Source organism: Hemitrygon akajei, chromosome 6, assembly GCF_048418815.1.
Source record: "Hemitrygon akajei chromosome 6, sHemAka1.3, whole genome shotgun sequence".
Classification (NCBI taxonomy): Eukaryota; Metazoa; Chordata; class Chondrichthyes; order Myliobatiformes; family Dasyatidae; genus Hemitrygon; species Hemitrygon akajei.
Window position 1 is genome coordinate 66,403,286 of NC_133129.1, and position 14,752 is coordinate 66,418,037.

The window sequence follows — 14,752 nt, forward strand, 5'->3', positions numbered from 1 at the left end:
TGCTTACTTTTACTGCTTCAGTGACCCCAGTTCAATGCTGATCTAGGGGGCAGTCTGTCTGCATGCTCTCCCTCCGACTTGACGGGTTTTCTTCAGGTCCTCTGATTTCCAGCCACATGCCACAGGTAAATTGACTGGTAGGTTCATCGGCTACTGTAAATTACCCCAGGTGTGTTTGGTTGATGGGCAGGAGAGTCAGCAGGGGTGGTGCTTGGTGGGGATGCAAAATTAAAACTGAAATGAGCAAAGAGGGGTGTTTGATTATTTATACTAAAGTATCAGAGCTATACTACAGCTCTTTGAAGTTGGTAGTAAACAGTTGGATAAAGTACCTGCTGCGTGACTTTATGACCTTTACAAATGAATCACTGTACACTGAGCAGCACATTCAGTTCCTACAAACGTCAAAGACTCTTATTTCTAGCCTCCTTCAGAGCCCCCCATTTTCTTTCTTCCACTCAGAGGCACTACCTTCAACGGTCAACCGTTTATACAATGCAATTTCCACCCTTATCCGCCAACTTCCATTCTGCACTTGAGACACTCTACAGACCTCCCCACTTTGGCGAAGCTTTCAGTCACACACCCTATCACCAGGCCCAGGGCCAAATCTTTAATTATACCACTTTTTCCTCATCAATTTTCACCAAGTTAAGAGACAATAAGGTTATAGTGACCCAGTAATCTGATTCACAATAATATTTCAAATTTCTACCATGTGCACTAACATTACAATAGCACAAATACCCATACATACATACATTTGTGTCAAATTTCAACAAAGAGAAACTGTTCTTGGGAGTCATTTGCCAAGGGTTCTTCAGAAAGAATCCTATGGCACTGGTGTATCTGGCCGATGATGTCATATAGTTTTGGAAGGTTGACTTGGTGACGTGAATTGGTCCGTCATAAATCTGAAATCCACGTATTGGGAAGGTCCTGTTTGAAAGGCACAGGAAGAGGATGTCAGATTTCTTTAAAAACGGAGAAAATATATTCTGTAGGCAATATTTACCATTATAGAAATGTGTGAGCTTAAGTGCAGAGTAATGCAAACATTGGACACAGCATTTGGAGAAGGCCTTTCTGTTCATTGCACCTTTTACATCTTTCAATAAGACCATGGCTGATCCTGTGTCTCAAGTCCTCTTTCCTGCTCAAACTTCCATGACGCTGTACATCACGGCATTGTACATCTGTTCAGGGTTTGAATATCCTCAAACATCTGGGCAGGGAATTTCAGGAATTCACAAGCTTTCAAGTAAAGGTCTTTCTTCTCATTTCAGCCCTAAACAGCTGACACCATTCCCTGATACTATGCCCATACATCTGGATTCCCCTTGTTGAAGAAACAACCTTTCATCTTTTGTCAGACAATCCCTCTCAACAAAACTTCATTTTCCCAATTACCCTCCAATCTCTCTCATCTTCATCCCAGGAATCTACTAAGTAAATTGATGCTACAGTGATCCAAGAGTATCTATTTTCCTTAAGTATAGAGACCAAAACTGCCTATAATAAATTAAATCTTGTCAAGAATAAAAATCAACTGGAAATACTTCAGCAGTAACAGTAGCATCGCAAGACTTGCAAAGTAGAAACAATACGGAGAGGTTAAATGAAGTATGATTTCAAAATATTACAGAAGAAGATAAAAACAAAGAAAGTGATTTGCTGTGTACAAAAGGACCCAACAATGATATGTAAGCAAAAAGGTGATAAAAGGTGGAATAATTTATTGAAGAGTTTAAATTTCACAAGGCAGGTGCGTCTTATTTTAATCTGCAGTAAACTTCACTTATCTGAAATCTCTGATGAAGGATGAAATGGAAAAAAAAGACAGCAGGCTAAATATATGCAGTTGAGAATGGGGGACGATGATAAATCATAATAAATCATAAGAAAATCATGATAAGAAAATCAGGAATCAAGTTAGGAGAGACTGGCTGGCTGACTTATCTTGGGGCCTTTGATGAGAGATCCTATGAAGATTTTGCCCCTGCCTAGAACATTACAAAGATCTTCTCAAAAAATTCAGGACCGTAACAAGTGGTTACCACTTTTCAACATCAATTGTACCTTGCAAATTGGAGGTTGGGAGTTTGAGTCAATCTCTCAAACAGTCCAAAGAGCTGTGGCTAACCTGTATTGCAAATCTTCCTTTTCTTATACATCCTTGTTCAGCAAAATTCTGCTAATATCACATTTAAAATAATTAAGCACATGTAAAAATGGTACATGTGAAAAACGTTCCGAAACTTCTCTGCTGAATGAAAAGGGTCTAATTTTAAAGAGGCAGTCCCTACACCTAGACACCCCAACAACAGAAAGAAACATCTCACTCAATAACTCCTTTCAAAGTCCTGGAAACTTTAATCCATCGAAGCACTACATGAACTTTTACACTCTGGGGGGGGGGGGGGTACATACCTAGATTTGGTGTGGCATGTACACAATATTCCCACAGTGCTCAGAATTTAACATCAGTGCCTTACTTGTCTCTGGGCAAAGTACGATTTTTTCCCTCCATTCCACCGACTCCCCAGTATTTGTTTTGACCTCCTTGAGATCCATAATTCCCACTTTCTCCAACAAACAAGGATTCCGAGATTACTTGTCTTGAACCTTCATCCTTTGGGAAACTCCCATCACTGTGTAGAAAAAGTTACTCGTTAGTAACCTGACAAGAGCATGGGCCTTCAAATTACTTTTAATCCTCTAACACAAAACCCACACACTTCACCCACAGTACACCAAGGCAAGCCAGTGAGAAGGTGGAAGACTTACCAAGAGTAGTAAACAGCATTTACCTCTTCCTAAAGAACAGTATACAGTCCCCTCTCCACACTGTAGAGTCTTTCTGCTTTTAGCCTGAATGAGTACAGTTATAACATTTGCAATGGGTGTTTCCATCCAGGACAGATGAGCTCAATTGACTGACCCCAATTTCACGACCAGCATTCGCTCGACCATGTCCCATTCATAAGATGTTGTGGTATCTTCCAGCATGTCCAAAACCCATGACCAGAGAAGGTCAAGTTCAGCTGGCACTTGATAACACTGGACATCTCCCAGATTACCCAACATCTGGGCTAGAAATACAGCGCTGATATTTTGTTGTTACTGGATCCAAACCATGAAGCCCTGACCTAGCAGGTACTCCTCAGTACAGTCTACAATGATTGATGGCAGCCATTCACACCAAGTTCTCCCCAGTTCAGAAAGACTGGTTCAGCATCTAGCTCATCCACGGATCTTGAATATCATGTTTCAAGAACACAGGTAGGTTCCAGTCCTGGAGGGACTGCTGCACAGGATCAGAAAAAGCTGCAGAAAGTTGTAAACTCAGCCAGTTCCATCATGGGCAACAGTCTCCCCAATCCAGGACACCCAGGCACCCTCAAAATGTGATGCCTCAAAAAGGTGGCAACCATCATTAAGGACCCCCATCAGCCAGGACATGCCCTTTTCTCATCAAGGTGATGGTACACGAGCCTGCAGACACACACTCAATGTTTCAGGAACGGCTTCTTCCCCTCTACCATCAGTTTCCTAAAAGGACGATGAACCAATGTACATTACCTCACTTTTTATTTTCTTTTTCTGCTTTCCTCTTTTTTCACCAGTTATTTAATTTAATTTTTAAAAATATATTTCTTATTGTAATTTATAGGTATTATTTATGAGAATGAGCAGTATACTCCTGCAGCCAAACAACAAATTTCACAACATATGCCTGTGATATTAAACCTGATTCTGAAGCCGCGACAGGAGTCGTGCTCCAGGCAGCTTGTACATGTCAGCTTGTTTTGTTCGACACACTGAAACTCATCAATTCTATTACACCACCCCTCAAAGGGGTCACTGAAAAAAATCTATTATACTACTGCGCAACTTGTAAAACAAAAGCAAAATAAACGTATGTTGGGCGTTAGCGGGAGGAACATCCAATAGTTTGGAAAGTCTGCTACTTCAGTCTCAGCAGAGCCCTAAAGGTGCCAGATTACCAGAGTTTGGGACAACAAACATTGGCCTTGGCAAACCAGCCCACACCCCGTAAACTTTTCAATCCTTACAGCAGACAGTGGAACTCTTTGTGTGGATGTGACTTGCCCAGAGTGTGATGGCTGTTGTAGGTGGGAACAGCATCTCCAGTCATTCCTCCACTTGATTAGATCGGGGCACACTTGAAACATGATTAACAGCAACCGTTTGCAATGGCTGAGTGGCTAACAGTGACAATACAGTACCACAGATCTATTACGGTAAAGGAAATTCAGCTCCTCAATTAATCATTGCACCTGCAACTTCTTGATCAGAAGCCGCATTTAATGGTGCATCCCAATTTCAACACTGTTGCAGATTAAACATGAGCCATCACAAAATGCACTCAGTGTCACTTTATTAAGCAGAGGAGTGGAACCCAGTGTGGTGTTCTGCTGCTGTAGTCCATCCACTGCTAGGAATGTGTTGTACATTCAGAGATGCTCCTCTGCACACTACTGTTGAAATGCATGCTTATTTGAGTTGCTGTTGTCTTCCTCTCAGTTTGAACCAGTCTGGCCATTCTCCTCCGACTTCTCACATTAGCAATGTGTTTTCACCCACAGAACTACCCATCACTGCATTTTTTTTGTTTGCTTTCACACCATTCTCTGTGCACGAGTGTGAGGTGCTACATTTTGATAGGAATAATCAAAATAGGACATACATGGTAAATGGTAGGGCACTGAGGAATGCAGTAGAACAGAGTGATCTAGGAATAATGGTGCATAGCTGCCTGAAGGTGGAATCTCATGTGGATAGGGTGGTGAAGAAAGCTTTTGGTATGCTGACCTTTATAAATCAGAGCATTGAGTATAGGAGTTGGGATGTAATGTTAAAATTGTACAAGGCATTGTGAAGCCAAATTTGGAATATTGTGTCCAGTTCTGGTCACAGAATTATAGGAAAGATGTCAACAAAATAGAGAGAGTGCAGAGGAGATTTACTAGAATGTTACCTGGGTTTCAGCAGCTAAGTTACAGAGAAAGGTTGAACAAGTTAGGTCTTTATTCTTTGGAGCATAGAAGGTTGAGGGGGGACTTGATAGAGGTATTTAAAATAATGAGGGGGATAGGTAGAGTTGACATTGATAGGCTTTTTCCATTGAGAGTAGGGGAGATTCAAACAAGAGGACATGAGCTGAGAGTTGGGGGCAAAAGTTTAAGGGTAACACGAGAGGGAATTTCTTTACTCAGAGAGTGGTAGCTGTGTGGAACGAGCTTCCAGTAGAAGTAGTAGAGGCAGGTTCCATTTTGTCATTTAAAAATAAAATTGGATAGGTACATGGACAGGAAAGGAATGGAGGGTTATGGGCTGAGAGCAGGTCGGTGGGACTAGGTGAGAGTAAGCATTCAGCACAGACTAGAAGGGCCGAGATGGCCTGTTTCCGTGCTGTAATTGTTATATGGTTACATGAAAATCCCAAAAGATCAGTAGTTTTAGAGATACTCAAACCACCCTGTCTGGCACCTACAATCATTCCACAGTCAAAGTCACTTAGATTACGTTGCCTCACCATTCTGATGCTTGGTCTGAACAGCAACTGAACCTCTTGCTTTTATGCATGGAGTTGCTGCCACATAATTGGCTGATTAACAAGCAGGTATACAGGTGTACCTAATAAAATGGCCACTGAGTGCATGAGTGGGTTTAATAGTTTCTGAGCAAAATAGTTGTTAGACATCCATGGTGACATGTAACAGTGATGTCTACCTAGCCAACAAGTGGAGATGAGGGCAGGCGGTCATCATGGACGAAAGGAGTTGGAGGCGTGGGAAGCTCCCAATGGGCTGGCGGAAATAAACACAGTGCATTAGAGGTAATGCTAGCCTCTGCTTTTGCCTCACCATGTACTTCCAGTGTTTGCAGTTACAAGTCCAACACTCTTACCTGGCAAATGACAAGCCAATTCCATTGTCAGAAAACCTGAAAAATAAAAGAAGCAGTTATACAAGCGATCGGAGTATTAAAGAATAAGAGGAGGAATTACTCAAAGAGGAAAGATTTGTCATTCACTGGTTTTCCTTGCATAATCATCTCTTTAGCGGACGAAGGCCTCATACACTGGAATTCCCTCTTTTATACCTCTCAGCCACTCTTACTCCCCTCCACAGAATGCTACTTAAAACCACTGAAATTTAGATTAATATACTCAACATCTCCCCAAGTGGCCAATTTGATAAAGTCCCCATGCAATACTTTGGAATATTTTACCCTGTCCAGGTAAAGTTGAAACAAATACTGTTTAATATACAGGTACTCCCAGGTTATGGCAGGTTTCCAGTCCTGTGAACTATTCAGTATCCAGCGAGTTCACAAGTCAGAAGTTTAGTCATGATTTGATTCAAGTTCCCACCCAGCAGAAAATACCTGCAGCCCGACAGCCGTAAGCAATCCATCCTGCTGGTCTCCCAAATGCCCACCAACATTCATTGGGTGTTCAACATCTGGAGAGTACCTGTATCATTCAACTAATATTTTGAAGCACCTGAGAAGATTATATACTGTCACTACCTTCATACAAGATCAGACCAAAACTGCATAGCTGGCAGCGGGTGAACTGCTGAGGGACCTTGGTTCCAGGACTTGTCAAATCCTGGAAACCGGGTCAGTGCAGCCAGAGAAAGGAGAAGATGAACAAAACACAGAGCAAAGCTCTCAGCAGGTCCATCCCGTTCTCAAAGAGGAACGCTATCCTTGTGGGTGCTGCCTCCACGCAGATCCCGACTTCAATCACCATCGCAGGTGTCATCTGTGTAGGCAGAAAGCTGCGAAGCAGGACCTCCAGGCTAGTAATTCCTGGATCGCTGCCTGTGCCGCGTGCCAGTGAGGGTAGAAACAGGATGATTTGACAGACTGATGTGTGGCAGAGAAGCTGGTGCAGGGGGCAAGGCTTCAGGTTCTTGGATCACTGGCATCTCTTCGGGGGAAGGTATGGCCTGTTCAGAAGTGGCAGGTTGCACCTGAATCCGAGGGGGACCTTTATTCTCACAGGCAAGTTTGTTAGAGCTGTTGGGGAGGGTTTAAACTAATTTGGCAGAGGGAAGGGACTCAGGATAGGACAGATATTAAAAAGCAAAGATAGCATGTAGTCAGACTGTCAGAAAGAACAGAATTGCACAGCAAGCAAGGCGAATACTGGTGCATTAGGGATACAGAATCAGAAAGGGTAGCAAATGTAGCACTCAAAGTGTTATGTCTACAAGAAATAAGGTGGATGATCTTGCTGCACTATTACAGATTGTCAGGTACAAAGTTGTGGCCATCACTGAATTGTGGCTGAAGGATGGTTGTATTTGGGAGCTGAATGTCCAAGGTTGTATTAGAGGGATAGGAAGGTCGGCAGAGGGGGTGGCATGGTTCTGCTGGTAAAAAATGGCATCAATCAGTAGAAAGATGTGACATAAGACCGGAAGATATTGAATCCTTGTGGGCTGAGTTAAGAAACTCCTCCCATCCTGCACACGGACTGTTTGATCTGCTTCCGTCTGGTAGGCGCTTCAGATCCCTCCAGACTAAGACTAATAGGCACTGGAGAAGTTTTTTCCCTACTGCGGTCACTTTGCTGAACAGTTAACTGCCGGTTAACTGTCAGCTAACTATTACTTGGATTGCACTACCTGTATGTACAATTTATATTTTCATTTATATTTATCATTATTATTGTTATGAGCAGAGAGACAACATCTGCCGGAAGTAAATTCCTGGTATGTGCATAGGTACTTGGCGATTAAAGTCTGATTCTGATTAAAGGACCCAGAAAGCAGTTACATACAGGCCTCCCAACAGAGGCTGGGATGTAGACCACAGATTACAGCAGGAAACAGAAAAGGCGTGTCAAAAGAGCAATGTTATGATATAATGGGAGATTTCAACATGCAGCTCAATTGGGAAATATCAGGTTGGAAATGGATCTGAAGAGAGTGAGTTTGCTGAATGCCGATGAGTTGGCTTTTTAGAGCAGTTTGTCCTTGAGCCTACTAGGGGATCAGCTATACTAGATTGGGTGTTAAGTAATGAACCAGAGGTGATTACGGAGCTAAAGGGAAAAGAACCCTAAGGAGGCAGTGATCACAATATGACTGAGTTCAACTTGATAGGGAGAAAGCAAAATCTGACGTAGCAGTATTTCAGCAGAGTTAAGGAAGTTAGTGTGGTAGGAGAGATGAGTTGGCCAAATTAAATTAAAGGAGATGCTGGCAAGGATGATAGCAGTGCAGCAATGACACAAGCTTCATTCCAAAAACAAAAATACTCAAATGGCAAAATCGTACAACTATGGCTGACAAGGGAAGTCAAAACTAATGTAAAAGCAAAAGAGAAGGCATTCAACAAAGCAAACATCTAGCAGTAAGACAGAGGGTTGGGAAGCTTTTTAAACCCTACAGAGAGCAACTAAAAGAATTATTAGGAGAGAAAGGATGAAATATGAAAGAAAGTTTGCAAACAATATCAAAGTAGATAGTAAAAACTTTTTCAAGTGTGTTAAAATAAAAGAAATGAGGGTGGATATAGGACCACTAGAAAATGAGCCCAGAGAAATAATAATGGGGACAAGGACACGGCAGATGAAGTAAATGAGTATTTTGGATCAGTCTTCACCATGGAAGATACCAACAGTGTGCCAGATGCTGAAGGGTGTGAGGGAAGAGAAGTGAGTGCTGTTTCTATTACAAGGGAGAAGATGCTCAAAAAGCTGGAAGACCTAAAGGTTCACAAGTCACCCAAACCAGATGAACTGCACCCTAGGATTCTGACAGAGGTTGCGATAGAGATTGTGGAGGTACTACGAATGATCTTTCAAAAATCATTGGACTATGGCACTGGAAAATTGCAAATGTCACTCCACTCTTTAAGAAAGGAGGAAGGCAGCAGAAAGGAAATTATAGACCAGTCAACCTGACCTCAGTGGTTGGGAAGATGTTGGAGTCAATTATTAAGGATGAGGTGATGAAGTACTTGGTGACACAAGACAAGATAGGACAAAGTCAGCATGGCTTCCATAAGGGAAAATCTTGCCTGACAAATCTGTTGGAATTCTTTAAGGAGATTACACGTAGGATAGATAAAGGGGATGCAGTAGATGTTGTATACTTGGACTTTCAGATGGCCTTTGCCAAGGTGCCACACATGAGGTTGCTTATTAAGAGCCCATGGTATTACAGGAAAGTTACTAACATGGTTAGAGCATTGGCTGATTAGTAGGAGGCAGCAAGTGGGAATAAAAGGATCCTTTTCTGGTTGGCTGCCAGTGATGAGTGGTGCTCTACAGGGGTCTGTGGTGGGACTGCTTCTTTCTATGCTGTATATCAATGATTTAGATGATGGAATAGATAGCTTTGTTGCCAAGTTTGCAGATGATACGAAGATTGGTGGAGGGACAGGTAATGTGGAGGAAGCAGGTAGGATGCAGAAGGACTTAGATTAGGAGAATGGGTATGAGAGTGGCAAATGAAATACAATGTTGGAAAATGTATGGTAATGCACTTTGGTAGTAGAAATAAACGTGCAGATTATTTTCTAAACTGGAGAAAATCCAAAAATCTGAGATGCAAAGGGACTTGGAAGTCCTTGTGCAGAACAACCTAAAGGTTAACTTACAGGTAGAATCAGTAGTGAGGAAGGCAAATGCAATGCTATCATTCATTTCAAGAGGTCTTGAATACAAGAGCAGGGATGAGATGCTGAGGCTTTATAAGGCACTGGTGAGGTCTCACCTTGAGTATTGTGAACAGTTCTGGGCTTCTCATCCAAGATAAGATGTGCTGGCATTGGAGAGGATTCAGAGGAGGTTCATAAGGATGATTCTGGGAATGAAAGGGTTATCATACAAGGACATTTGGAAGCTCTGGAACTGCACTTGCTGGAATTTAGAAGGATGAGTTGGAATCTCATTGAAACCTTTCAAATGTTGAAAGGCCTAGACAGTAGATGTGGAAAGGATATTTCCACTGGTGGGAGAGTCTAGGACAAGAGGGTACAGCCTCAGGGTAGAAGGGCGTCCTTTCAAAACAGAGATGCAGAAAAATTTCTTTAGACAAAGGATGGTAAATTTGTGGAATTTGTTACCACAGGCAGCTGTGGAGGCCAGGACATTGGGTGTATTTAAGGCAGAGCTTGATAGGTTCTTGATTGGACACAGCATCAAAGGTTACGGGGAGAAGGCTGGGGAGTGGGGCTGAGGAGGGTAAAAAGGATCAGCCATGATTGAATGGTGGGGCAGACTCAGTGGGCCAAATGGCCTAATTCTGCTGCTGTGTCTCATGGACTCTGTAACCCTACAGATTTCCTCTGGGGCTTCAGCTTCCTCCCTCTTCCCAAATGCATGCTGGTACGTCAATCAGTTAGTATAAATTGTCCTCATGTAGGGTCTTGACTCAAGACATCCACCATCCCTCTGCCTCTACAGTTACTACCTGACCCCCTTGGCTCCTCCAGCAGTTTGCTGTAAATTGCCTCAAGTGTAGATGGCAGGAAATTCAAAAATTGGGCCTATGAGAATAAGTTGCAGTGGAAAGGAACTGAGGGAAGTAGGCACATTACCCATGAGCTGGGATAAGTAAACAGTTCTCAAACTGCTCCTGTAGCCAAGGAGGTTTGAAAATATTGTGAGGCAAAAAGTTTGATGGAAACAGTGTAAAAAGCATTAATGCTGACACCTAGTGGTCAAATGAATGAACAGGTAGCCAGCATTCTCCACCCTAGCTTGAGCGGTATGTCAAGATCTCTGAGGATCTAACCTGGTCCCAACATATTGATGCAGTTATAAAGACGACAAAACAGCAGCTGTACTTCATTAAGAGTTTGAAGAGATTTTGTATGTCAACAAATACACTCAAAAACTTCTATAGATGTAATGTGGAGAGCATTCTGTCAGGTTGCATCACTGTCTGGTATGGGGAGGTTACTGCACAGGGCCGCAAGAAGCTGCAGAAGGTTGTAAATTTAGTCAGATCCATCTTGGATACCAGCCTACAAAGTACCAGGACATCTTCAAGGAGCGATGTCTCAGAAAGGCAGCATCCATTGTTAAGGACCCCCAGCACCCAGGGCATGCCCTTTTCTCACTGTTACCATCAGGTAGGAGGTACAGAAGCCTGAAAGCACACACTCAGTGATTCAGGAACAGCTTCTTCCCCTCTGCCATCTGATTCCTAAATGGACATTGAACCCCTGAACACTACCACACCTTTTAAAAAAATATATAGTATTTCTGTTTTTGCACGATTTTTAATCTATTCAATATAGGTATACTATAAAGTATACTGAGTAAGAGTGACTTATTTATTATTATTATTTTATTTTTTCTTCTATATTGTGTATTGCATTGAACTGCTGCTGCTAAGTTAACAAATTTCATGTCACATGCAATAAACCTGATTCTGATTCATAGGTAAACCCAGAGTTAGAGTTCAAATCTCACCATGGTAACTACAGAATTAAAATTCAAATAATTAAGAAAAATAAATTCTCACTAATTATCTGATTCACCAACCTCCTTCAGAAAAGGGAATCTGTAATCCACACCCAGCTGGGACTTTGTGTGACTCCATATCCACCAACTCAGTTGACAATTAATTGTAGCCTAGAGTACAGGGACAGATGGGGATGTGCAGTAAATGTTGGCAATGCTCATGTCATCTGTATCCCATGGACAAATAAGGCAAACTCTGTGGCCTCTCGGAGACAAGGGTACGGGGCTTGCCACCACAGGGACAGGTTCATGAAGAGCATGAACAACAGCAAATCTCTGCTGGGCTACTCGGCTCATTTGCAGATTCTGCATTCTCAGTAAAGACCTCAAGTCTTCCATTTGTTTGGTGTACCCACCCAGACTTCTGGAATTCAATATCTCCTCCTCGGACCCAGGCTCCATGATCGTTGTTTTTGAAAGCTATCAACCGGTCAATGAGGGCAGTAACCCGTGGCTTCTGTGGATCTGCGTCTTGGTGAGGCCGGAACCTTAAACGTAACAGCAACAGGTTTAAAGTTAATATAGCGTAACTTGTGAGCAGGAACAAGGTGCCCAGCATTGGGACACTGGAGAAAGTTGCTTCAATAGATCTGATTTATTTATTTATCTATTTATTTATTTAAAATCAGCACCAAATGATCCTTCCTGTCTGATGCCATTGTGCATCTCAGTGTGGAAGAGATTAAAATCAAAATGAATTCACCAGACATGAGGCAATTTCTGAGAAATATTACGTGAGTTGCAGAAGTTTTTTAATTATGCATCAGGCATACCCCAATAGGTACACAGAAGAGAACAGTACAGGAGCAGGCCATTCGGCCCACTGCATTGTGCTGCACTAATCAAGCACAATTAAACACCGAACTAAAGTAAACCCTTCTGCTGACGCAATGTCCACATCCCTCTATTCTCTGAACATCCATGTGCCTATCTAATAGCCTCTTGGTTTCATGGCTACCTGGAGAAGAAAAAGAATTGTAAAAATTAACCTTTGAACCTTTTGTTTCTATCAATGCCTCTATCACATTTGCAGCACATTCCAAGTGCCCACCATTCACTGTGCAAGAAAAACTTACCCCGCACATCTACTTCAAACTTACCCCTGCTCACCTTAAAAGCATGCCTTCTAGTGCTAGACGTTTCAACCCTAGGAAAAAGATCTTGTCTGTCTGTCTACACTTCTCATCAAACAAGCTTCTATCAGCTAGCACTTCAACCTCTTGGCCAAGTGTATTGTGTGGAGTTCTGGTTACCACACTCCAGGAAGAATGTGGTTGCACTGGACAGGGTGCAGAGGAGTTTGCCTGGATTGGAGCATTGCAGTTAAAAGCAGAGAGTGGATAGGCTGGGTTTATTTTTCCTGTAGTAGCGCAGGTTAAGAGTTTACATTACAGAGATACAGTATATACAGTTATCAGAGAGGGAGATGGCTTGATAGTCAAAATCTTTCTCCCTCATAGCAGAAGTGTCCACAGGTTTAATATGGGAGGGAGATATTTCTAAACTAGAGTGGCTGGAATCTGGATTGCACTGCCTTGACTGATGATGGCAGATACTCCCAGAACACTTGAGCATCGAGTAATTGAATCGTCAGAGCACTGAAGACTATGGACCTAATGTAGGTAAGTGGGTTTAGTGCAAGTAGGTAAAATGTGTGATATGCATGATGGGCCAAAGGGCCTGTTTCTCTGCTGTATAATTCAATGACTCTTGGTCCACATTCAAATCTCACCTCTGAAACTTGAGCACAAAGTTTAGGTTAAATCCCTGGAGCCAATGATGGGGAGGTGCTGTTAACCCAGCACATCTTCCCCACCAGGCAGAAGTAAAAGACCCAAGACCCAATGCCAAGGAAGAGGCAGCATTGCTCCCGAGAACCTCCATCAGGCTTCACCAACCATTAGCATAGTTATTAGAGCAAGCTTCTGGTCTGCTCTGTTTTTTTTTTACATATAAACATAATAAAACTTTCCAAAGTATTTCAATAGTTGCAAACCATATTCAGATTTTAAAAGACGTTCTGGAATTGCACGTATGGTCCTGCAGCGATTGGAATCAGAGTAGGCCGACTTCACAGACAGAAGGATTTTTCACCCCATATCAAAAGGAAAAGGCACTTTCAACAAAAGGTTGGTGGTCTCACTCACCTGGCACTGTTGTCTAGACAGAGGTACTCCCTCGGGTCATCAGCACTGGCATTGGTGACTTTCACTCCCTTGTCGATGAACAGTCCGGCCTATAGCAAAGACCAAGTCTCATCACAGGAACACAACTGGTGCCATGGAGCAGTTTCTCTGCCACTGTTACAAGTCTACTGAACAGTTCACTAGTACAGTAAGATGAACTCAAACTCAAAAATCTACCTTACACCTTATTGTCTACCTGTACTGCACTTACTCTGTAACTAAAACACTTCATTCTGCATTCTTTTGTTTTGCCTTGTACTACCTCAGTGCATTGTTGTGATGAATGGATCTGCATGAACAGTATGCAAGACAAGCTTTTTTTAAAACTATAATAACCTAAATAGACCACAATTACCAATTGCAATGTTTTATCGTTTCAAAGTGCCACTTCTTAATAAACTCTTTTTTCCCCAAAATAAGCCCCCACTAAAATCTCTAGGAAAACCCTGTTCATCCATGTACGTGTCTCCTGATGTGCAGAGATAAAGTTCAGCATCTTCTGATCCATGCCTTCCTTCAAATCAGAAAATATTCAATTGCCACAAATACATCCCTTCCCCCTTTCAGGATAATCCCAAAACACTTCAGCCAATAGGAATAGCCAGCAGCCAATTTGCACATAACTAGCTGACATAAACAGGCAAGGAGGAATGGATGATCTGCTTCCTGTGATGTTCACTGAGGGATAAATGTTACTCAGACTGCATGAGCTCTTCCTGCATACACCACAACAACCTTTTATTTCTATCCAGGAGAGTGCATTAGCTTAACATCTTAGCCAAAAGGGATCATAACCTGTAGTAAAGCACAGCCTCTGTATTGTGCTTGTGTAAGTGAGTGAGATTTGAGCCCACAATCATGACTCAGCAGCAAGACAGCTACCCACTGAGCCACAGCCAACACTCAGGGGAAGAGGGAAAATAAACTCACCTTAAACAAGATGACTAGCTGCCATATTACAGTAATAATATTTATATATGGGAAAGCTTCACTCCCACAGACAGCTGGAAAGATCTCAATCTTTAAATGCAAACTTTAGCAAACTACG

General features: G+C 42.3%; 1 protein-coding gene across 1 annotated transcript in view; it reads right to left on the reverse strand.

Moving 5' to 3' along the window:
- cemip2 (cell migration inducing hyaluronidase 2) overlaps nt 1–14,752 on the reverse strand; it is a 100,797-nt gene that overhangs the window by 30,557 nt on the left and 55,488 nt on the right. Inside the window, exons 12-16 of the mRNA XM_073048544.1 lie at nt 13,666–13,754; nt 11,875–12,006; nt 5,935–5,970; nt 2,496–2,651; nt 762–939 (exon numbers count right to left, since the gene is read on the reverse strand). Of these exons, the coding sequence (XP_072904645.1) occupies nt 762–939; nt 2,496–2,651; nt 5,935–5,970; nt 11,875–12,006; nt 13,666–13,754 (591 nt within the window). The remainder of the gene's footprint in view (nt 1–761; nt 940–2,495; nt 2,652–5,934; nt 5,971–11,874; nt 12,007–13,665; nt 13,755–14,752) is intronic.